Here is a 24,272-nt window from a genome sequence, read left to right as displayed (position 1 = left end):
AAATCAATCATCTTTCTACCTAATTCTGATCATTTAACCATACAAAAGGCAGAAAATTTAGAATTAAAATGTTACTTGAGCTCTAATTCATCCTGCAATATCCAGCCTTTACAGAAATCTCAAAGCAATAATGATTTAATCTATCACTTTTACTGCAAGACTATATTTTGGTGGGCTTTACTAAAGGATTTTCTACTTCGTATTATACCCTGTGGTGACTTAAATACAAATATCTAACCCCAGAAAAGCTAGTGTATCTTCATGATAGTAATAATCATATTACCAGATGTGCAAAAATTTACACAATTTATTAAATGCAAGCACTTACCACTTGCGCCATAATGTCCTTCCAGTATGTATCCACAATCCCAAATTTTCTGCCCTCTTCAGGCATTTGAGCTATAATGTCTTCTGAACTAAAAATTGGTTCCAAATACAACCATGTTGCCTGACATGTTAACCAGCTATCTAGAATATCTTGCATTAAACACAGCTTATCTTCCCAAGCCTGTAAATGAAAACATTAATACTTAAGGAAAATTGTATCAAGAATTAATCTACACTGAGGAATCAAAGAACATAAGTTATCTTATCATCAATGAAAGGATAAAAACTTAGCAAGGTATTCCGCAGACTGAGTAAATGTCAGTTCACAGGCCCTATATAGAATCAACTGACCCATTCCCAAGACATTCAACTAAAAACTCATGCTTATAATGACTAGGTTAGCAATGCAATTACAATTTCTTTAGCTGTGAAGCAAGCTTTGCATACCTTTGTCTGGAAACCATTAACTCAAAGCTCTTGAAGAAAAATATGAATGCGTGTTCTTAGAAACAGTTAAAAACTACGTCACTTCTTGTCATGCCAAAATAACTTAAAGCACTTAGGGAAAGCATATCGTGAGACGCACAAGCTCAGTCAAACCAGCTTTTCCTTACCCGGCATTCAGCTTCTATTGGTTTGATGAAGGGAGAGCCACACATTGTCTGAGTCTTAACGATGTGATCATCCAGCAGAACCTGGATGTCATCAATTGCTGACAGGATGCTGGTGTTCTGTAAATACATCATATTTTGATAAGGTAAATAACAGTTGCTTTATTTCACTGCTCTTCAACACCACCCTCATTCAGCTTCCCGTTTTCCCCTTCTCTATGGTGGCTGAAGGTAAGAATGCAAGGCATTGAGAAAGCCCGCAACGTGTCTGAAGATATGAAATGGTATCTCCACCGTACATCTGTTTCAAAGGTCAAGAGAGAGATTCGTTTGTGAATGGGAAGCTAGCCATGGATGCTAGTGACTTCTGACTCAATCTTTTGGACTGCACGTGACTTCTTGTTTCTTCTGGGCCAGTTAAAATTGCACTACTGTCCAGGTTTCCGTACAACACTGCAGAAACTCTCAGGCTTACAGATTTGTTACGGTGAATATGTTGAGATCACAAGTCAATCCAATACTAAGGTCCAAATATAAGGATATATAGTAATGGAGACATTTGCCCAGGCTCTGGGGTATGATACCACTTTCCATTGTGCCACAACAAATCAGCAGTAACTTCCCTCAAGTATTTCTCAATTGGTATTCATAATCAAAGTAATTCTTTTCAACTACATATATTGATTTGGTGTTTACTCACAGTATCCCTGTATTTCACCAGACTGAACTGCATGTTGACCCACTCTGATTTCATTTTCTCTATTGATTTCTCTAAGGAATACTCCTTACTTGCAGCTGCTCCAATAGGTTCCAGCCTAAATTGAAAAGAAATATATCTTTGAAATGTTTTTGCAACATAGCTGAAGAGTAAAAATAAGCAGTTGTAGGTAGAGTTGCATATCAGACTACCTTTCACATGGATTTGTTAATAATATCATAGACTCTTATTTCAGGAAATATTTTTGCAATTTCAGGCTCACCAAGCTGGAGATATTACTGTTAATTTGGAGATAAATACAGACAGAAAATTCTGAATGTGCAAATTAAATGGTTTAGGAATATGACTCTAGTTTTTGGTGCCTTTGTGCCACAAGAACAACTGACAATTCCATCCGTAGCTTGATAAAATACAGCTGATCTTACAGCAGGGTCTAACAGCACATAAAAAACCCCAAACAAACTAATATTTGGTATCTGATATATGAAATACACTGATTGTCTAAAAAGAAGAGAATAGAGTAAGCTTCTTACTGATCAATATATTTTGAGAGTCCAAATTCCAATATGTTTTTAAGAGTAGTAGTTTCATCAGGTCTGATCTCACATCCTACAATTTCACTAATCTGAAAATAAAGTAAGAAATAAACTCTATTATCAAGATGCATGTTTGTAACAGACTTTTCAAACAGCAAGAAATAAATGCTAAAGAAGTATTAATGTAACCCCCTAATTTACTTTTCCACCATAAATTATTAATTCAAAGAAGCTCCTGCCTGTACCATTACAGATTTCAAAACTGGATCTACCTTCTGACAGGATAAAGGACCTTCTCACTGTGAAATACAGAACCACTACTGTATTTCACAGTATTGAATATATGGAGTAGTATCTTGAACTGTCAGTTTCTGAGGTAGAAAACTCTCACAGTTAAAACAGAGTTTAAAGTACCTGCTCCCAATGTCTCTCCTTCATTCCACGATTGCAGGCAACTGACAGGACGGGAAGATGCTGTTTAAATTTATCAAGCTTGTATTTCATCGTTTCTGCTAAGCGTCTAGGCCCAGCCAAATCTGGAAAACTCTTACTGAGCTTGTACATAGTCCTCCACATATTTCCAATTTCTTCAGTAATTTCATCAGCATCCAACTTCTGGAGAGATCCTGAATACAACAGTATAAAAAAAGCCCAGCAGGCACATCAGCACACGGAGTTTGCCAGGGTGGTTTATTTACAGGTATTCATAATCATTCCTCTTTAACTGGAAATCAAATTGTGTTACAAAAAATTATCTTAATGCAAAATCCAAGTCAACAACTGTATTTCACACTGCTTAACAGCATTTATTTCTTCAAAATTATTTTCTCACAACTAATCAACCCTTTCAGCTTCTACTTAACTAACTGAAAATGACATACTTCATCAAACGAACACCAAAGCCTCACCATTCATCCATTCCTCAGATTTGGTATGGAAATTATATGCTGTTATCCAAAGTTGCTCAAAGGGTTGTTTGTTTGCAATTATAGTTTGCAGTAGAGGAAATTGACTCTTCTCTCGCTCAAGTAACTCCTCTTCTTTATTAATAGCCTTTTAGGAAAAAGAAAAAATAATCTTATTTCCATCAAAAATTCCTACTGTTGTTTAAACTTCTAAATAGGTAATATTGAACAAAATTTTTTCACATGTCATAAAACCAGCCAGATTTACAGATTTAGGCCTGTGGATTTTAGATAAATAAGGTAACTGTGTTCTTGAAAACTCCCCTAGTTATTTGTTGGTATCTCTTACTACTCAAAAAATTTTAAAAATCTCTATCTATTTTAGAAACAGATAATGCACCATGGCATTCAGTGAAGCCAAGGCTCACAAGTTACCAACACACTTTGAAACCTGGATGTAAGCTCCTCAGTCACAAAGGCTTATAGGAATTGGTTTTACTTGTGATTATTTTTTTTCTGTTACAGAAACATCTGGGAGCTCCAACCAAAACAGATATTAATTGCTGTGCTTATTCATGGCAAGATACTGTCTTTGTCCGAAAGACCTTACAGCATATATCAATGTGCGAAGATTTAGATTTTAAAAAGTATTGTCTTCTTCATTTCACAGGTAGGGAGGTGAAGCACAGAGAAATGCTGTCTGAAATGTAGACACCGAATTCAGATTGAGTCCCACGTTTGTGCTTTTACAAAGCCAACAAACCTTTCATAAAAGTTTTAATCACTCGATGTGAGATGCAAGCAGAGAAACTTAAACATCCACATTCCAAGATAATTTTTAACTTCATGTATTCACTAAGCTGACTGACATGTCATTTAAATTGTGTGGATACACCCCTCATTGTGATCATGTGTTAAGAAACTTAAACTTAATTACTTATTTTGATCTACCTATAACAACATATCATTGCTGTTAACACACTAATTAAATATACTAGATACCTTTAAATCAGATTAAGAGTGTTGATATGTAGGACTAGCAATTTATCTAAATCCTAAATTCATTTAATTGGTTCAATTTTCTCTTTTGAGTAGGACTTAATTAAAATCTTGATCCTTAAGACTCCATATATGCAGAAATCTCATTGTCTCTCCGTGATTGAGAAAATTAATTAAGCCTCACAATGCCTGTGAGATCTCTCAAAGGTAACCATTCTCATTTCCCAGCAGAGGCACAGCTAAGACAAACTATTCACCCTAGAACCACACAGTACACTGGATGGAGACCCCTGAACAGAATCTAGGAATCTTGGTCTTCAGCTTCCTTCTAGCATCTGAAACTTCCCTTTCTGTGATATAACACATATTTAAGGCCTATAAGCAACTTCTGAAAATGATACAAAAGGTTGAAAAACATTTGGTTTTAATTAGAGGACAGGCAGAGGACTGAAAACCCAGCTCCACTAGCACAAACCACTGTTCAGGAAAAATGCCACCTCCCTAACATTCTGCTCCTGCCAACTCTGCCAGAAGAATTCTGGGTTTTGTGGATAGCACCCTGCTACTATTGACTGCCCGGAAACACTGAAATTCAGTATTTCAATTTTAAAAACTCCCTAAAATTTTTTTTCCTCAAAAAATATGCTATTCAACTCAGCAGTCATAATGCATACCAGGACAAGAAGGTATTTATCTTGACAATATATGGCCAGAATCCTGAAAAAAACAGGACAGGAACCAAACTTTTGCTCATCCAGCACACTGCAACCTACTCCATACTTGACTAATAAATACTAACCTCAAATTCTCTTAGCGCATTATCTAGATTCTTATTTAACTCTTTAAATTTCTCAGCATTGTTCTTCATTTCTTCTATGGTCATGACATCCCGCTTTTTGTAGCTTTCTACTTCTCTATTATAACCTTCAAGAGTTTCCTCAAACTGAGAACACCTGAGATAAAGACAGCTAAGTTAATATGATGTTCTGTTTCATTCCTTTTCATGTTTCAATTGTTTTATTAATTATAACAAGCACTGTCAAATGAAATTTGATATACTAGTGTAAAGTAAATGTAGATGCCAGTGAAAATCCATTAATCAATTATATCAATACTGTGCAGTTCACCGTAGTAGAACACAAAGTTCATTTTCAAACCTCCCAATGGATTTAGTTCACTTACATTTGCTACCTTTACTACATGGAGAAAATAAAGAAAGAGTGAAAACAATGAAACAAAATTACGTGTAATGCTGTACTAAACAATATAACAAGATAAAATTATGAATATTCCAGCAACAACCTTCATTGCTCTTTTCAGGCCTATTTAAGCATAGGAATATCCTAATCCACCCTCATCAACAGTGTTTTTCTGAAATCTCCATAACACTGTAAACCATGTTTCTTCCTTACCTTCTCAGCTCCCTTCCAAATCTTCCTTCTCTGACATGATATCCCTTTTACTGATAATGAGATTTTTATTTTCCTTAAAAATACCCAGTGAAAGAAAATGTCTTAACACCATACCTTTCAAGCAAAACCATCTCTACATGATTCCTCCTGTTGCTCAACTGATCTCTACTGTTTTCAAAGATTATCTCAATCTGACCAGGCCAATGGAAAACTGTGCTATTCAGGTTTATGTCATCATCTAAAATAAAAAAATATATAGTTACATTTAAGAAATCACCATTTGACCAATGATCTAATAGAATGGCTGTTGTGAAGAGTAAGCAAAATAGCTACAACTACATTTAGGAATAAGCTGTCTAAGAAGCTACGTATTTCAAGCTGCTGGCTGAATTATCTTCCCTGCAAAGAGAATCGTTCCCTAAGACAAGTTTGACTGATAGCAAAACTCTAAAATCAAGTTAAGAATGTGAAATTCTCTGAGTCAGACTGTAGCCAGACAGAGAAAATTAGTAAGAACATCAACTGCACCCAGACTACTCCTAACCAAATATATATAATAAAAGTAAAGTCTAAACCATCTTTAGTCCACAATGTGTAAATGTTGAATTATTCACAAAAGTTAGAGCATAACAACCACAATGAGCATACATCTCCATCTTCATATTTGTCTATTTGTTCAGTGCACTTAGCTCATTACAACTAACTGCAGGACACATGCTTATAAACCCAGCTACAAAGAATATGTAATTATGAAATACTGCGCATGCAAACACTTCAGTCCAAAATGTAGGAGAAAAATGTCCTGGCTTCCATAAGCATCCAAATTTTTATCAGAAATAAATCCAAATAAACAGTATATCCTAGTTATTTCTATCACTGTCTGATCAGAGTGTATTCTGCTTCAGGTGAAAGGATCATCCTGGCACTAAAATGGGTATGCATTCATATAACTGCTCTTTGGTTTTATGTACGGCAAGTAACATACAGCATCTGTGAATGGCACATTTTTGTTTTGAATAGAAGTGCAAACTAAAAGCAACTTCTACGGATGTTTCTTACAACTCGGAGAACAGCCTTTATATTAACCAAGAACAGCAAACCATCACAGCAAAACAACAAAAGGCCTTCACTGATCTAATACTCAACTGCAGAGATGCAAGTTCTCACGCTTCCTAAAAGTTGTCCTAGAGCTTTTTAGACACAGCTTTTTAGATGGTTTTTCACTGAAGACTTTTTATTGAATAATGCAGAGCTGTAACACCACATCACATGACATTAATCTGATAATGCCTAAGACATTCTCTAAAACACAGAAAAAACCAGTCTGTGCTGTGTGCCATTTCTCTAACTATTCCTTCCTGCATCGGTACATTTTGGCTTCTACTAAATTCTTTTTTATTTCCTTTCTGTCTCTTTTGGAGCTTTCCATTAGCATTCTAGAAGATGCAACATTTATGCATGCAGAGCCCAAAATCTAAGTATTTTCATATGGAAACTTTTATATGCTGTAATTGAGACATACAAGAAAGATCAGCATACTCCATGAGGAATTCCAGTCTGTGCACTGCTTCAGTGACATCCTGTCTCAGTTTAAAAACAGTAACTTCACTGGATTTCTTTAAGTATGCATCAAATTCCACTAGCTCTTCAGTGTTGAGAGGCATGTCACTCAGTCTGCCTGCAATTAAGTTATATTCATTGCAAATTCTACAACAAAAAGAAAACACTGGGATAAGTGAAGAGAGATGCAAGATCTTGTTAATGAAGTTTGTCTTTTAAACAAGAATATTAAACTTCTCCACAAATTAGGTATTCAGATTGAATACACACAGCAAATAGGCATTTATAAAGAATGCCATTTTACTCGGTACAATCAGCTATATTGTCCTACTATGTTGACAAGAATTGGTATATAATAGAATGATTGCTAAGTTGGTTCCAAATTACCATTAACAGCATATTAAGTTTCCTTCCTAAAGGTTTAGAATTTCCTTTTCAAGACCTAATCTGCTGCAGAAAGCAATGTTTGAATGCACTAAGCAAGAGCGCACTTAATCATCCCACATCAATAAAATCAAGTGTGTGCTATGAAACAAAGTTATAAAAATTATTAAACAATCACGTTTATTTTATATCGTATGTGGGAACAGAAAATACAGACAAGGAAAAATCCTGCTATTTTCCTTCCTCCCAGCAATACATTTTCTTGTTCCAGAATCTGGTTCAGTACTGCAAACTTCTATACGGACACAGGCATGCAAACAGCAGCCGCACACAAGGGGAAGGTTCATTTAACCCAACTCAAGCCTGCCAGATGTCAGGTGTTTGGCACAAGCTCATTGTCTAGATCCCCTCCACAGTAAGTGGAGGCAGAGAGGCCCCTCTAGACTGTGGTTCATCTCCACCTGGAGATGCTTTTTAGATAAGTGGGTTGAATAATTTCTTTACAGTGATTGTCTCTCTCCATTCACTGTGGAAGTATTCTTTAATTGCCAGGGTGGTGGGGTTTTTTGTTGGGGATTTTTGGTGTTTGCAGGGAGTGGGGTGTTTTTAATTCACAGAACCAGGATTATCCCATTACACTGGAGTCAAATTATATTTTCAAGGGCTTTGTGGGTTTGGTGCTTTCTTGGTGGGTTTTTTTTTTTTTTTCTTTAAACTTGCCAATATATGAAATCGGGACACCAGCAGAGGAAGCAAGGACCTCAACCCAAATCCCAGAAGGTCAGTAAAGTAGTAAGGAACAATGGCATATTTCCAGTCTAATCTCTATGTACAGCCTAGACAGACTACATTAGATAGTTATTTACAAATATTTCTGTTCCTGATAATTTAAAATATGCACTTTGGTGTCCTTGCACGTCTGGTCAGCATTAGAACACCCAGCAGAGGAACAAAGTTATCCCATCCACAGATATACAGCATCAGTCCACACACACAGCAAGAACGACACATGCTAATATTATGTACCTTTTATTTAACTCTCTGTTTTCCATCACTTCAAATTCAACCAATCTATCTTTAAGATTTTGGGTTCGATTGCAGAGTTCCTCATTCAGTTGCACAGCATCCAGACAGAACATGGCCAGAGGGACAGTGACATGCATGGAAGCAATCTCTCTTTTCAGTTGTGTTAAGCTCTCAATCTTCTACAAATGGAAAATAATACATCTGTTATTTTTCCTTAAAGTCCGTAGATGAAAAATGCTAAACAACAACTGATCAGTTCCCATCCAGCAAATGGATAACATATTCCAAATAGAAGAAGGAACGACTATTTTTTAATCTTTCCAGAGCTCATCTCCTATCCACAGATTCCAGGGCTAAAAGCTTTGCACAGTAATATGCCATATTAAGGAAAAACACAAGTTGCCTAAAGAAGTATTTAGCCTGAGGCTAACTCAGGAATGCAGAGGGAAAAGTAGACAGGGCTGACTAAGGACAAGACAGTCAAAAGGCCAGCACGATGCAGATTCACCAAATACTCCAGGCAGCCTCCCACTGGACTTCTACTAGAACCCAACAAAATCCGTAGAAGGCGGCCGTAAAGAAAGCTCCTTCTACATTTGCACAGCAGCCCTACAGTAAGGGGCTACGTAAATTGAGATGGCCTCCCTAGTATTCCCAAGGGAAAAAAGTGATTTGAATGGCAGTTCTTTAGGCAATATATTAGGAAGTCAAGTGTGACGTGTTAGCTGCTGTATGAACAAGCAGTAGTTGCCAGTTACATATTACCTCTGTTAAAGCTTCTAAAGAATGACTTTCTTTCAAGAAATCCGTGACATCTTGCTGTGCATTGTTGTTCAAAAGATTGCTGTACTTCCTGTACACATTTAAATACCTTAAACACAGAAGATCACAAAAAACAAACCTAAGATTCCAATGTGCAGATTCTCTTTAATAAGAAACAAATCAACTCAAACTATTTGTTTGAGTCAAATGGATAGTGTTACGAATCTGAGGGTTCGGATGGGCAACGGTGTTAACAGCCAAAACTTACTTCTGGGGACCAAGTATGTTGCTCTCAAAGATCTTTTCAAGTTTGTTCACATACTCTGAAAACAATGATTCATCTGGTTTGACTGTACTGAGAGTGAGATCATCTCTTTTTAATTCTGGAAACAGAAATCTTTCTACCTAAAGGGAACCATTGTAAATACTGTAATAAGACACACAATAGGGGAAATAAAGCATTCTATTACCCATTTACCCACCACTTCCAAAAAAATGTATTATTTGGTAAAAACACCGCAATGTGAAAAGGCTCTGATTCATAATTAATGTTTGGTTCCACACATAGTTTGCTTGCAAAAACTATATGAAAATCTGAAAAAGAACAATTCTTATGCTATCTTCTATAATCACAAAAGTTCACACAGTTCGTGATACACATCCCTCACCTTTATCTTCTATTTGTCAGTTTTCTGCCCCATTCATAGCTCTTTATATCACAGGCAGTTTTTATTCATATTGCATTTTGTATGCAGCTATAACTTATGCGGTACCTTTGGAAGTTCCTCAGCACTGTGCAGGATCTCCCTGAAGCAATGACTGATTAAATCCCAACATTCTTTCAAAGATGGCTCAAAGACAATCCTGGGTTCTTCCACACTGAGTTTGACTGTTAGTATCTGAGGTACAAAGAACTGCATTTCTTGGTACGGTTCTGTAAAATCACTTCCATCCTTAGGGAAAAGAATGAAAATTGTACATGCCACAGAAATCAGCTATAACTATGATAATTTTTAAAAGGTTCAAACTCCCCCCAATCTCTTAACTACACAGCAGCAATGGGATCTTTGTCCCTGATTTTTACTGAAAACACTGATGCCCCAGTACACAAGACTTTAAGGTGTCACCTCCTAAATGAATCTGTACAAGTTGGAATTAGGAAACTGGATTTAAGCCTAATCGCCTTGATTTTCCCTTAAGTAACAGAAGTAAAGCACTAATTACTGTACAAATAAAAAAAATATCCAAAATGCCTATCAGAAATAAAATCTAAAATCAAATACAAGATCCTGGTTTTTTAATTGCCTTGTATGGTTAGTAAGAACTGCCCTACCTCCAAATTGCCTTTACAGTAATAGAGTCCTAATCCATGACTAGACTCCTAATGTAGATGCCATAATGGTTTTAAAAAAACCACAACACCAACACACAAAAACAAACAAACAAACAAGCCAAAACGCAAACCAACCAACAAGACAAACCTAAAAAAACCTCCAACCATCAGCAACACCATCATCACTCAAATGCAAGGCTAAGCCTAAGTTTGAGAGCATATTGTATTGTGATCCTCTGGCGGCAATGCAGTGTTTAACCTGCCACATTTATTCTGTTTAAATGTTTCACTTTGTCTTATCATTTAAAGAACTCATTTCCACTAAGAGGCAATTTTATCGTAGCCAAAACGGTGGTAAAAACTCTCATGGTGTAATGCTTATTATAATTACGTATGTGCATTACTTGAAATAATACAGGGCACTTATTAGGTAGAGACAGGGACACCGCATACATAAATTACCTCTGCAAAGGATTACATGCATGACTATGCACACTTTTAACTTCAAAGGGGATTATTCACAAAAACACATTTAAGTGTTTTGCCTGGTTTAAAGCCAAGAAATATAGAACAAAAAATAAATTTTAAAAATGCAGACTGACTCAAGACAGAGTTGAAAACTCCTTTAAACTGCTAGTTGTAACTCTAGGCCCAGAAATGATTATTCAAGTGAGCAGCTCTTAACCATGCAAAGAAAATTCCACTAAGTATGCACAACTTTTGAAGGATCCAGCTTTTTTTTTATGGAGGCAAGAGCTATCTGGAGTATTTTAGCCCTCAAAGAGCATAACATCTTATGGCTATATGAATTGTTATCTGAAAACTACAGATACTGAAAAATACTTCACAGCATATACCTTGTGGATCATAAAAAATGCAAAAAGATCTTCTAAGGAATTAACAACCATCTCACGTAATTGTAATGACATTAGAGTTGCCACCGAATGAAAATAGCTTTCAACTTGCTGAGAAGAATCAGAGTCATTTTCAGGAGCAAAATGAAGCCATTTCCTTTTCTGATCAAGGAAAATGGATGCACAAGTTGGGATCCACCTACAATGAAATAATATGGAGAAAAAGTTTTCAAAAGCTTATTCATCTTACTTTGCTCCTTGCAATGAAATCTAAGCTCAGAGGTTACCCAAAGAATGAGCAAAATTCAAAGGGCTAGCAGAGAATTGTTAACTAGATGGCAAACAAAACTGAACCTACGGGGACTCAGAGGAAACCTGAGTTTTTAAGCTAAGGATTCTTTTTACAATAGGCCCCTACTATTAGTTTAAATTAATATTAATAGATAAAATACTAATGACAATATTACATTATTAGCATTAAATAGGAAACTTGAGTCTAGAAGAGATCTCAGGTGGCAGAATGCAGTCACCTAATATCATGGGCTATTACCTCCTATAATGTCTTTCTTAAATTGATCAATTTCCATAATTAAAAGTTAGGTTCTCTGTCACCATTTTTATAGATTTAGACTCCAATCCTCTCATGGTTAGAAACCTTCTCATTTCCAGTCTACACTTATTCATAGCCAGTTTATTCCCATTTGCTCTTGTGCAAGCACTCCTGCAGTTTCTATAGGTCTTTCAGCATCCAGATGTTTATACCTTTCCACCATTTTCCCCTTTGTTTTGGCAGCTTTGTGGTTGGAACTAGTGTCATCTCAGTCTAAAATCTGTTTTAAAAAGGGAGCTTCAGGTAAATCAGATGCTCAGATACTCTATTTATCTACCATTAGTACAGTTGGCACTGACTTGTTCTGAAGAATATTGTGGGCTTCCACACAGTGCCTTTGAATGACCTCCTCAAATTCAGTAGGCAACAGTGGCAACTGTTGCATTTCTTCAGTGCGAACAAACCTTAGATGACTATACCTATGGAAGTAAAAGAAATGGTAGATATTTTATGGAATTCTGTTTAAAAAAAACAAAAAACAGCAGTCAGGAAGGTCTCATACATCAATAATATAATTTCCTTGATGCATATCACTTCATTGCTAAGCTGTCCAACAAGTGCACTTCTGATAGGGTTTTTTGCTATTGGCAAGCATAAAAGGCTTCACAAATTTCTTTTTGTACTTGTTACATTTAAAATTGTGTTAATTTTTTGCTAAAATGGTCAGAATAATTTCTTGTCCTCTTCCTACATTCATTAATGTCTCCAGGCATTAAAGAACATACAGAATGACACCTACTGCTGCTATTCCACATTAATAAGTACCTATCCTGGCTACCCTGTGGAGAAAAAAATAAAATTTAATCAGTATGGTACGTATCACAGTCTGTAACATACAAGAGCTTAAATTCCTGCAAATGTTACTTAAATGCAAAAACAGTTCTCAGGATTACTATTATATTTAACTTTGTAAGAAAACATATCTCAATTTTCAAAAGTCCCCAGAACAACTTCCGACTACAGAGATTTGAAAAAGACTCAATTTTAAGAGTTAATTTTGTTAATTTCAGGAATCAAGATGAGAATTCCAAATCACTATTTACTGGAGCGTTGGACCTTAATTTAGGGATAACATCTTCTAACAAAGAGGATGATCTTTTCATAGCACAAAGTTATCCCTTCTTCACTGTGGACACGTAAAACATGTTCATGCTTGCATTCCGAGTCTGCAGTAAACAATCATTTTATGTCGAAATTCTTACAAGCTCGGGAAAAAAAAAAATCTTTAATAAACAGAACAGATTTTGTCACTTTCTCTCTGCTGGCTCCCCCAGGATCTCTGTAGCATATGTAGAGAAGTCAGCAGATGCACTCTGTAACAGAGCCATACAACAAAAACATTCTCAATTTAATTAAGATCCTACGAACAAGACATCTTACTGAGAAAGCCAGAGCTGTTGCAAAGTGGGCAGCAACGGATTCACTATGAATAGATTCTTTTCATTCCAGCTTTTCACTTCTTCGTAGGAGCTGTGCCATGGGACTGGTGCACGGACAACTCTCTGGGGAAAAGGGCGTGGAGTACTTCCAATAAACAGCCTCTCTCTCTCAGCTGGATCCATCAAGATGTAATCAACTAGAATAAATCATATATATCATGGTGAGACTGCAGGTATAGTCAAAACCTATATATGAAAACAGAGTATCTCCACAGTTCAGGAAGCTGTAGAATTCTACACATTTAAAACTTACACACTGTCATATAGTTACTTGCATGTTTTTAGGATGAAATACAGCCCAATAATCAAATTAACAATTTGGCTATAAAATTATTTCAGAAAAAAAACCCCAAGAATTGGTCCTGGTTCTAAAAATGGGAGGCAGGAGAAACGGCTTTTCATTCTATCTTTTCTGTTGAAGCACATTTATTTTGTGCTTCACCTCCTCACCCATAAACCAGGGGTGGAAATATCTCCCTTTCAAGGATGATTTTTAGAAGGCTCCTTTAACGCTTGTGAAACACAGAAATTTTATGAATCACCTGTTGCATCTAGGAAGGACAGGACATTCAAAGGGCTGATCTATGATCGGCTACATGCCAAAACTCATGTGCTACCAGTTCCGACCAACAGCCCATTCCATATGAGATTAACAAAAGCTGGGAAGCAGACTCACTACCCCTTGTTGACATTAGCATTACTGCAAAAAGGGAATGCAAACACTAAAATTGTGACATTGCTAAAAGGCAAATTAAAGGGTACTTAGAAAGATGTCAGAGACTACTGAAGGCAGAGTGAAAACTGTTCAATCTCTCCTTTTTATGCTGCCATGAATGACAGGCCACACCTACTTACTGGTCAACATATTTAACAAAATTGAAAGGAATTATTTCACATGTGGAAAACCCAAAAGAACTGTTAAGACTACTGGAAAGCAAATTAAAAAATCTCCTGTTCTACAGAACTGACCCTTTCACATTCACTTTCAGATGGGCATTATTGAATTTCAAGGATTATGCCATTCTTTTGTATTTATTTATACATGATGATCTTCTATTTGTTGAACATGAGCAGTGTAATCACGTACATTAATGTATCATCTAATTTTCCTTAATCCTGTAATGTCTTAAATGAAATTCTTTGAACTTGTGACATGATCCCAGTGTAACATCTGACTTCTCTGAGGTTATGAGACAGATAAATTTGGCTGTAAATGGGTATCACTGACTTACTGCAGGATAACAAAAAAGTTAGTCTGGGAAGTATCTGTTAAAATAGCCTAGTTTACCCTCTCCCCACATCAGGATCAAATCTACTTAGACTGCTGTTGACAGATACTCGTCTATCATGGACTTCAAAACATCATTCATCAATGAATCAAAGCACATCCATCAATGAAGAATCTGCTGCAGTGTTTCACGATCTTTATAGCCACAATGCCTTTCTAATTTCTTATCTGGTTTCTTTTGCTACAAATTAAGATGATTACTCCTTGTCCACCACCATTTGATCAACCCTCTCTTTATACATCTGATGAGACGATGCAGAATTATGCATTTTGAATGAGTCTTGGATTCAAATTAGGAATGGGAAGTTGTGTAAGTACGGACAAAACGGTTCTAGCTACCAAACTTGGAAATTACTGTATTTAAGTGACGGGTAGTAGGGTTTAGTAAATAGATATTTGTTGAAACTGGAATGTTATGTAGCATGATCACAGATTATATTCTCTCACATATCTACTGCAGTTCTACTGACCCCAAAGGAATTCTCCATGGGTGCTAAGAATAGAATGCAGACTTGCTTTTAAAGTGCAATAAACGTCTTCATACTCTGAATTGCCAAGAGATTTTGAGTCTTACCAATGGCTTTCATGAGGCTGATATGATAGTCTGCCTTAATCTCTTCTTTTAAACTTGCAAGAAAATTCTCCAGGTCTGGGTTAGCAAGAATGTGAGTTGGAATATGCTTTAAAATTACGTTCATCACTTCCTTATCCTGAGGTGCCAGCATGTCTTCCTGCACTCCATTATATATGTAGTAACAGTACCGCTAAAAAATGTTAAAAAGATTATGCTTATTGTATGAATTTTCTGACAAATAATTACTATAAAATTTTTTTAGCTTTTCTGTCTCTTGAACCTTTTCCACAATTGAAAGGTGTTTGAATATAATAGATTTTGGCTATCTCTCTCTTAGTTCTTTTTAAAGCACTGCCAATGCCTGACGTTTTTACAATACTTCCATCTGTTTTGATGTAAGCATACATGCCAATAGAACTGAGTACAGCATATTAAATTACTGATCTCTGAAGTACTAGCCAACAATTTGAGAGGTTAAGAATTTGGGAAGATACTTCTACTTGCAAACCCATTAGAACAAAAATCAGACTGAGTAGCTAGAAAGAGAACAAATGGAAAAGCAGTTGACAATATTTAACAGCAGTTTGCTATATTGAATATTTACATCTTCTAAACCTCATGTACTGCCTTCTTTTAACTACTTTTAAGTAAACAGTTTACAGATATATATTGCAGATGATTACTGCTGCTACTTTTATCTTAAAAAGAAATTATATAAATACCTCTATATCACTTCTTGAAGGTGACTTTTCTCGCTTACTTGTCTCCTTCTCGTGTAAGTGCATGACAACAAATTGTTCTTCTGGGGTCAATGGCTGGTTGTCTGAGTAATGTATGACACGTAGTTCCGGCATGTGAACAGGTGCACACAGTGAAATGGGATCCAAATAATTTAACAAAGTTGGTGTACCTCTGAAGAAAAAAAAAAAGGAAAAAAAAAAAAGGAAAAAAAAGGAAAAAAAAAGGAAAAAAAAAAAAAGGAAGAATAGAAGTTTAGTGACTAAAGAACCTGTAATGGATTCCTAAATCAATATGGACAAATTACAAGCATTATATAAACCACTTACACTGCACTGGAGACAAGTACGATCTATGAAGTATTTCAATTACTCATCAAAAACCCACAGTACAATTGTATAACATAGCATACTACTTTAACAGAAAGAATCCAACCATGTAAACCTCACAACTGAGCAGTATCACTGAGACAGGCAGTAACTTATAAGCAACTCTATCAGAGTCAAACCTACCAGCACTATTATTTAGGTTGCCCAAGATCTCCACCTATTTTCAGGTGATTATCTTACCAAAATTTTAACAATGTGAGCCAAAAGTTCAAACCGGCTCCTTTGCATAAATATTACACTACAGACTTCATTTTCGTGATTATATTCTGTTTTCTATAGGGCCTTTGTCCACACTGCTCAGGATGGACAATACTCAGCCAACAAGCTGCTGCTCTATACCTGATTTACTTCACATTATCAAGTTCTTAGTTGAACAGAATTTAAATATCCCTTTTGTCTTTTTTATAGTACTCATCACCATGTTATCTCAAGAAGGAGTAAGAAACTTACTGGCATAGCATTTCCAGAGAGGACTATTTCCTTGTTTTACAGATGAAGAACACAAGCACAAAGAAGATTTATATTCACTACAGCAAAGCACCCGATTTCACACAACTCTAGAAGCATTACAGAGTATTTAAACACTCAGAGCAAAACTGAGACACTTCATTTCTACAATCTCTATTAACTAAACTCTGGGTTCCCAAGTCAGTAATCATGAAAGGAAGACCTTTCGTTTAGCATGCCTAACACTGAAATTGCTCGCTTAGCACACTGTGGAATTTCAGTCTTGATGCACATGCATTTTTTTTGTAGAGACTTAACATTTCATGCTTGGATGCTTCACATAGCATGCAAGTAAGAAGAAATATTAAATCACAACTCAGATATCTAGACTGATTGTAATCATCTATATCTTTGTAACATTACAGGACATTACCTATCAGAATTCCATTGACTTCTTTGTGTACTTTTGAGCTTTTTCCTAGAAGGACCAAATTCTTTTGAAGCTTTAAGCATCAGTTAAGAAAATCACATACAAGAATAATTTTCAAATAAGACACTGTTTCAGATTGGTGAAAAACAGAGCTAAGTCAATTAATCAGATAATGAAATAACAGAAAACTACAATGCCAGAAAGAAACCTTTAGTTTTGACTTAACATTTAGCAAGACATTAAAATCATGTGTTAAATAATCTTGCTGATTCAGGGACTATAAACTAACTTCAGGAAAGCATTCAGCTCATGCTTAAGACTTCAGTGCTTACTTACCTCCCCTGCACAAACCACATTTTCTGCACTGGGACTTTCAATTTGGAATACAAAAGCACTTCTATAAGATGTATAGTTCCACCAAACATACTGCACATGAAAAATCCAAGAAGTGCAAACTATTACCATGTGCTTTTCAGAGTACAAATAAATAGGTCTTTTAACAAAATTAATACATCATGCCTTTTCACCAACAAAAGTACCATGACCTGCTTCCCACATCCCACCCACGTACTGGAGAAGTACATGGAATAGAAGAATCAGGTGTATGATAAAGAAACTGTTAAAGAGACTCAATGATCAAAACCAAACTCTTCTTAAATGGCATACAGGAGTCTAAGCAGATGTTGAAGCTATTATGCCTTATCTATTCCAGGGAAACGAAACAATTTCTAACACTCCAGGGAAGCAAAGCAACAATGCAGGATGAGTATATTCGCAGGCACGGTTTATGAATGTCTTAACCTTGAAACAGAGGACATTTAACTAGATAATCAGGGAATAAAGCTAATTAATAACTTACTCACTTTGGAATTTTCAGACTAAGTAACAGAGTTAATTTGACACCTGCAAGTGGTAAGATACTCAAAGCCTAAACAGCTTGTCTTTGTAAAAAGCTTGATATACACGTATTGGTAAACTTAAGTAGCAAGAGTGTTAGAACTCTTAACCTTATTTGCTTTATATCACAATCTCATGTTGAATCAACAGCACCTAATATCTTAGATTGTAGGATTTACATATGTCTGCCCAGTTTACTAACAAATATGTCAGTTACCTGGTTTAGACAAAAACAGTGCATTAAGCAACTTGCATTTGATCCTCAAGTAAACATCTTAATGCCTGTCCCCCATCTTCTGTTGTTATGCGAGGTTTATGAATACGAGCATAACAGGGGTACACACTGAATTTGTTTCTGTTTTCCTGGTGGAACTAACTTTTACTCCCAGCAATAATATAAGCAAACTTATATTTTGTTCATTTTCTGCTTTACACACAATTCCCTTCAAATAATTGCATGTGATTATTTGGAGGGATGAACCTAACTAATTATTCAGAAAGTGGACTTACCTTTATTAAAGTTATGCATGATTTTGGAAAATTATCTCTACTCACCCTAAGGTGATAAGTGATTTTTCCAGGGATGATGCTTTAACAGATAAGCAAGTAGACATAAAAGTGTATAGAATAAGCAAGGCTAAACTTATAAACACACTCAAATATGGATACACGGAGAGGCTGATCTCTGATCTGCTGAACTCAGTGATGTCCCTGTCATGGAAGAGGACTTGAATCTGTCCACATTTTTCAATTTTAAATCCTGTGCAGTAAGAGTGTAGTTATTGGCTATGGAGTCACTTAGGTTTCGGTAGTAACTCTGTTCTTTGAATGGAGCTGCCAAAGTCCATGATGCTTGTTGCATCAAAGGAGGATAACAGCTGCTCTTAAGGACAAGCTGAAATTGGAAAATAAAGCAATAGTTTTACACGGCACAGTAATTTAAAGAGTCTTATTAGAGCTAGAACAGGGTTAAAAATCAATTAGTATAAAAAGCAAATACATAAGTCTGACTTAGAGTCATTTGACCACCAATCTTTTTTTAGATGCTGATGTTCCGTTCCACACATGTATAAGAATAATTTTACACAACACTTCAGTAGGAGTACTTGTGCATTTTTTTTGCATAATTAAGGTCTTTTTATAAATAAGAGAAGGCATTAGTACATTGTCTAGTACTCCCTACTCCCCCACATCTCCATCTTGCTTCTTCTCTTCTCCTTACATTTGCTTAAATTTATAAAATTCTTATTCCTCAAGCCTGTCTACTTTTAACACTCAATCCTTGTAACAGTTGAACAGTAATAGAAGTTAATAAATTCAGCCCTCATCTTGCTCTCTCTCCCACATCAATACAGGATTTATAATAGATCTCTTCTGCCTGTTCGTTCCACATTTTCTCAGGTCAGCTGGTATCTCTTGTTTGGCTTGTCATCAGTCCTGATGTCTAAACTTTAATGAGATAGCTCACAGGCACAAGGGGCATGGGATCAAGAAGTATGTTTCTTATCAAGATACCCTCAGAGAGAAAACACACACAAGATAGAATCATGAATGGACTTCATACCATGGTTCCTAAAGCTCTTACACTTAACTCATATTTAGCTTGTTTCTGTATTACATCTTGTTTAATCATTTTTTACTTCATTGGAGTAACACAACCCTATCCCTATTACCCATTTCTTCCTCTTTACAATGCAGCATTATCATCATCAGTTTTAGATCATTCTCAAAAAAGGCTTCTAAACACATGCATGACCTCCCATCTTTGGTTCCCTCACTCCACTTGCCTCTCCCTTAGGAGCTCTGGTTAAGCTCCATTTCTCAGCATTTTATGACCTCTGAGAGGACAGCATACTAAAGCACAAACTGGCTTCTTTTCATTTAACCTACAGATGCAGCTATGAATTCTTTTTTTTTTAGTCTATCATGAGCTTTAGTGAGAACAACAATACAGTTTATCAATCTGAAATACAGGCTAATGCAAGATTATTACATCTGCCTTGCATTTTCTTCTGACTGACAGGGCTAATCTTATCAGCAAAAAAAACGTCATTCACACTACCGCTGCAATCATACTCCTTAAATTAGCTTCTGAAAGTTCATAGAATCTTTTCAGTTCAATTTCTTCCACCACACACACTAGGCAGGTAGGTAGGTCCCTGAATTACAGTTTTGGGGACAAACTGATAGAAGAATTAAAAGTAATTCACAGATTTGGAGATTTTCCCCAGAAAGTCACCCTGTATCTTTAGGAACTGCTGAAGTCAGCATAAATTCAGAATTCCCATTTCCTCTCTTACTTAGGCCTGCTTTGTAAACCACATTCTTTCTTCCCCACTAGGAAGAACAACCTCCTGGGTGCAGAGCAGGTGCCTTGCTGATGGTGATACCACTGGGAATCCCTGGGGCAAAAAGCTGGTGAGAGAGAAACAGCTGTTTCTGGACAAGAAAGTAAGTCATCTGGCAAAAATCTACTGCTTATGCGACACAAAAAATTCAGGACTGGCTAAATCAGCTCCCATGTATTATACAAACTCTTAACACATCCCCAGAAGTCCGACTGATTTTTGGATGAAAAGAAAAGATTTTTATGTAAATCCTCATTGAATAATTTTCACTTTTTTATCATTATTTTCACTTAAAATTTCCTATTTTCAAACAAAGTCCAAAATAACCCATTTTCCCTCAGAAACTACTTCAATTTCTTCACAAACAGTACCTTTCAAAAGAAAAACATTTTAGATTAACTGAATTGCTGATACAAATGAACCAAAGGAGCAACTGTGAGGCACGTATGGCGGGGAAAGCCAGCCCTCTCTCCTTCCTCCCTCTAAGTGTTGTCATATGTAACTTTTATCTGTGTCACACAGCCTAGGCTGGAGTTGTGCAGCTGTACAAGCTATCCATTCTATCAATGCCACACCTGTCAAGCTCTCAGCTGGTTTTGGAACGGCAGTGTAACTTTTTTTTTGTGCTCTGCCATGAGGTATTGGAGGGGAGGGGGAAATCACAGTTTCTTTGCAAGAAAAATAGTTTTATTATTTGCTTCCTTCTGCAGAAACTTAAAATGTTTAATCCAAAATTAAACAGCAAATAATTAACTATAAATGTAAAGAACAGATTTAAACTGCCCAGGTTTAATATCCAAATCATAATAGAAGTTGTAACAACATTTTTCTAAATAAGACCAGCTCTAATGAAGTACTTGACAAACTGCTTAGTACTTTAACTTAGTAATTTAAATAGTTTTTCCTATCTTTACTTCATCTGCCTAAAGGCCTGGCAATACATGATGCCTAAAGTCATGCCAGCACATGTAATTTAATGTATACCCTGACACAAGGGGAGAGAGCACATACCTGATACAATTCTGAAGGTGCAGCTGAAGCAGAAGCAGGTAGGGGCGGTAACTCCGGTAACCGCTTTGCATGACTCATGTTATACACAGAATCATTTTGTGACTAGAGAGAAATGAAAAACAACTTCAAAGACATTTATGAAATATACTGTTTTGAAAAAGATTCATTCAGAAAGAACAGAAACTTTCGGTTTTCATTGAAAATTATGTATTGCAACTGTTCTAATTTTAAGGAAATGGACGTTCTGTGGAGTGGGTTCCTCAGCAAAACAGGTTTTCAGATGGCACTGTTCTTTGTAGTCACTTGATAAAGCTTCTAATCACCAATAAATATCAGATAAAAAAAACCCACAACATTATTATATCACTGAAAACAATTCAAATTGGTTTATGTATTTTAGTCATACTAAAAACTCCACGTTGTGTGGAGTTTTTAATGGTATAAACACTGGATATTAAAATATTAAAGCCTACCAGACTGCCCAATTGACAGTGAAACAGTCCAGGTTGTGTGAACTGCAGAACAGAAATGCAGGGTATCACTGGGGAGACAAAAAACATTAGATTTTTTCATGTCTACACTGACCCAGTTCCAGAAGCTATTTTGCCAGGATGCCACTGGAAGAACAGATTGCTCACAAGGACTCTGCAAAGTGTTTTAATACAAATGTCAGAATACCTAATACGTCTTAAGACTATGTTCCATCTCCTCAAGGTGAGGTGGCCTTCCAGGACTCCATACAAAGTTCTCTAAGGTTATTTTCTCAGAATTATTTAGCCTCACAGTGTTTTCAGATGTTTTTGAAAGGCAACTTTCCTTAGTATAGGCCAAAACCTCACCCCTAGTCTGCTCTGAGTTTCCTAAATCAAATTTGTTTAGGAGATTCACGAGGAACAAATTCCCAAATACATAGTGACACTATCAAAAAAGGAGGTGGAAGTATGTGGTATCCGAACACCAGTGAATTAAATCACCATGAAAGCAGAAGCTGTTACCTAACACAATTATTTTACAAAAATTTTAATACATTTTTAGCAAATGGTTATTGCTTTCTGATATGACTGGAAAACTATGCTGCCCAAACCTAGTTTTCCAGCAGACAAAATTGTGCCCTCCTCAATATCAAAGTGGAGCCCATTTAGAAATAAAATTTGAGAAAGGACTGATTTGATTTATCTCCTTGGTATTCCCCAGCATGCCTGCACACAGACACACAGAAATCAAGACATTATCACTGCCAGGCATATTTCACTAAAGACAGCATGAATTGTTCTTGATTAATGACTAAATGATTGGGCCTTACGGTACTCAAAAATGAATAAGCCATGCAGTTTATTAGAAAATTTGTTCATTCTTAAAGGTACAAGAGTTATTATTGTTCGTTCTAAAGCAACTCTTGATTTATATGCCACCTAACCTTTCAAAAAGTTAAATACTTGAGCAAAGGAATTCTTAATAAGAAGTATATTATAAAAACTTAGGTCCAAAGAATATTCAACAAGTGTCTTCAAATAAGAGTTCTTCCCATGTCAAACCAAGAGTCACCAGTAACAGTGGCTTTCATCTAAAGTTTTGAAAAAGTTATCGATCTTTCACAGTCACTGCAGAAAGAACTTACCCTCAGGAGCCTTGGGCTCTGTGTTGGCTTCATTTTGCTTTGTTTTTTTGCTTGCTTAGAAGTTTTTGGTCCTCCTCCTCCTCAATATAAGCATCCTAGTCATTACATCCACTGGGAAAGAATGAGAGACTCATTTCAGGTACTGCACAAGGTGTCAAAACAATCAGCTTCCTATCCCAACTGCCAGGAAGAAGAAAAATCTCTCCCTCAGCTCCCTTCTTTCTTGTTTATAGCACTAAACTTTCTTCCCCTCCAAACCACAAGCTCTCTTTTTCTCCATTCCTCTTCAAGCTCACTTTTCACCTTAATCTTTCTAACTCTCCCCAGATGTCTTTCAAACAAGGTTTTTTCCACTCTGCTCTTTCTATTTTCTCCAAAACCAGTTTCCTTCCCGCTGCCCGTTCTCTTCTAATGTCCCAGGGACTCTGGGCCCTTAATTGTGCTTTACAGCAGACGGAGCCACACGTTAATTGCCATGAGAAATAAGCACACATCAAAAGGAATGGGAAAAGAGAAAGAGAGAGATGCTCAGCATGCCTTACACATCCACAGAGTGCATGTGTGAGCAGGGTAAGAGCAGGTACTACCTGCAGACGCCCTTGTTACCAGTCCCTCTGCCTGTTCCAGCTTGGTGAACTTCTCTGACACTCTGCCTTTCAGTCCTCAGCTTTGTTGCCCCAGTTACAGCATAGCTGGAGCTTGGAGACAGGAATTTCCTCCTCCCTCTTCTCCCCAAGCGGAAAGAAAACAGTCCCTTTCAATGCAGTGTTGTGCCAAGCTGTGGTCAGGGAGATTTGGTTCTGGAAGCAAGGAGCAACTGCACAGGTTCATTTTACCTCCAAAAGAGACTAAAAATGTAGTCCTAAGATATCTGAGAGATTCTAACATTTGTATGAAAACACTGCACACAGCAGGAGAGCTTCCAGAACAATAAAGGCTATATAAACCCAAATTTTCTTAGGAAGAACTAGGAAAAAAAAAAAAATTAAAGATTCAAAATCTTGAACCTGAACTTCTCCACTTTTCCACCCTTCAGAATCAAACTCTCTGTAGATC

General features: G+C 36.4%; 1 protein-coding gene across 2 annotated transcripts in view; it reads right to left on the bottom strand.

The window, feature by feature from the left end:
• Positions 1-23,872, bottom strand: part of DNAH3 (dynein axonemal heavy chain 3) — a 62,174-nt gene extending 38,302 nt beyond the window's left edge. Inside the window, exons 1-23 of one of the 2 annotated variants that reach the window (XM_075767292.1) lie at positions 23,804-23,872; positions 23,217-23,327; positions 21,599-21,700; positions 18,909-19,134; positions 17,346-17,415; positions 16,061-16,250; positions 15,339-15,528; positions 13,418-13,613; positions 12,337-12,456; positions 11,431-11,626; positions 10,014-10,193; positions 9,509-9,645; positions 9,244-9,349; positions 8,479-8,657; positions 7,031-7,215; positions 5,623-5,746; positions 4,896-5,049; positions 3,101-3,245; positions 2,607-2,818; positions 2,190-2,281; positions 1,639-1,753; positions 942-1,058; positions 329-508 (exon numbers count right to left, since the gene is read on the bottom strand). In XM_075767292.1, coding sequence (XP_075623407.1) covers positions 329-508; positions 942-1,058; positions 1,639-1,753; positions 2,190-2,281; positions 2,607-2,818; positions 3,101-3,245; positions 4,896-5,049; positions 5,623-5,746; positions 7,031-7,215; positions 8,479-8,657; positions 9,244-9,349; positions 9,509-9,645; positions 10,014-10,193; positions 11,431-11,626; positions 12,337-12,456; positions 13,418-13,613; positions 15,339-15,528; positions 16,061-16,250; positions 17,346-17,415; positions 18,909-19,134; positions 21,599-21,700; positions 23,217-23,249 — 3,249 coding nt within the window. In that variant the 5' untranslated portion in view covers positions 23,250-23,327; positions 23,804-23,872. Of the gene's footprint in view, positions 1-328; positions 509-941; positions 1,059-1,638; positions 1,754-2,189; positions 2,282-2,606; positions 2,819-3,100; positions 3,246-4,895; positions 5,050-5,622; positions 5,747-7,030; positions 7,216-8,478; positions 8,658-9,243; positions 9,350-9,508; positions 9,646-10,013; positions 10,194-11,430; positions 11,627-12,336; positions 12,457-13,417; positions 13,614-15,338; positions 15,529-16,060; positions 16,251-17,345; positions 17,416-18,908; positions 19,135-21,598; positions 21,701-23,216; positions 23,328-23,803 lie in introns of those variants that run through there. The other variant, XM_075767294.1, reaches the window with a different exon arrangement.
• Positions 23,873-24,272: the final 400 nt, after the last annotated feature.

This window comes from Balearica regulorum, chromosome 15, assembly GCF_011004875.1.
Source record: "Balearica regulorum gibbericeps isolate bBalReg1 chromosome 15, bBalReg1.pri, whole genome shotgun sequence".
Taxonomy (NCBI): domain Eukaryota; kingdom Metazoa; phylum Chordata; class Aves; order Gruiformes; family Gruidae; genus Balearica; species Balearica regulorum.
Note: the sequence above shows the minus strand (reverse complement) of the source record. Positions and strands in the feature narration are given on the sequence as shown.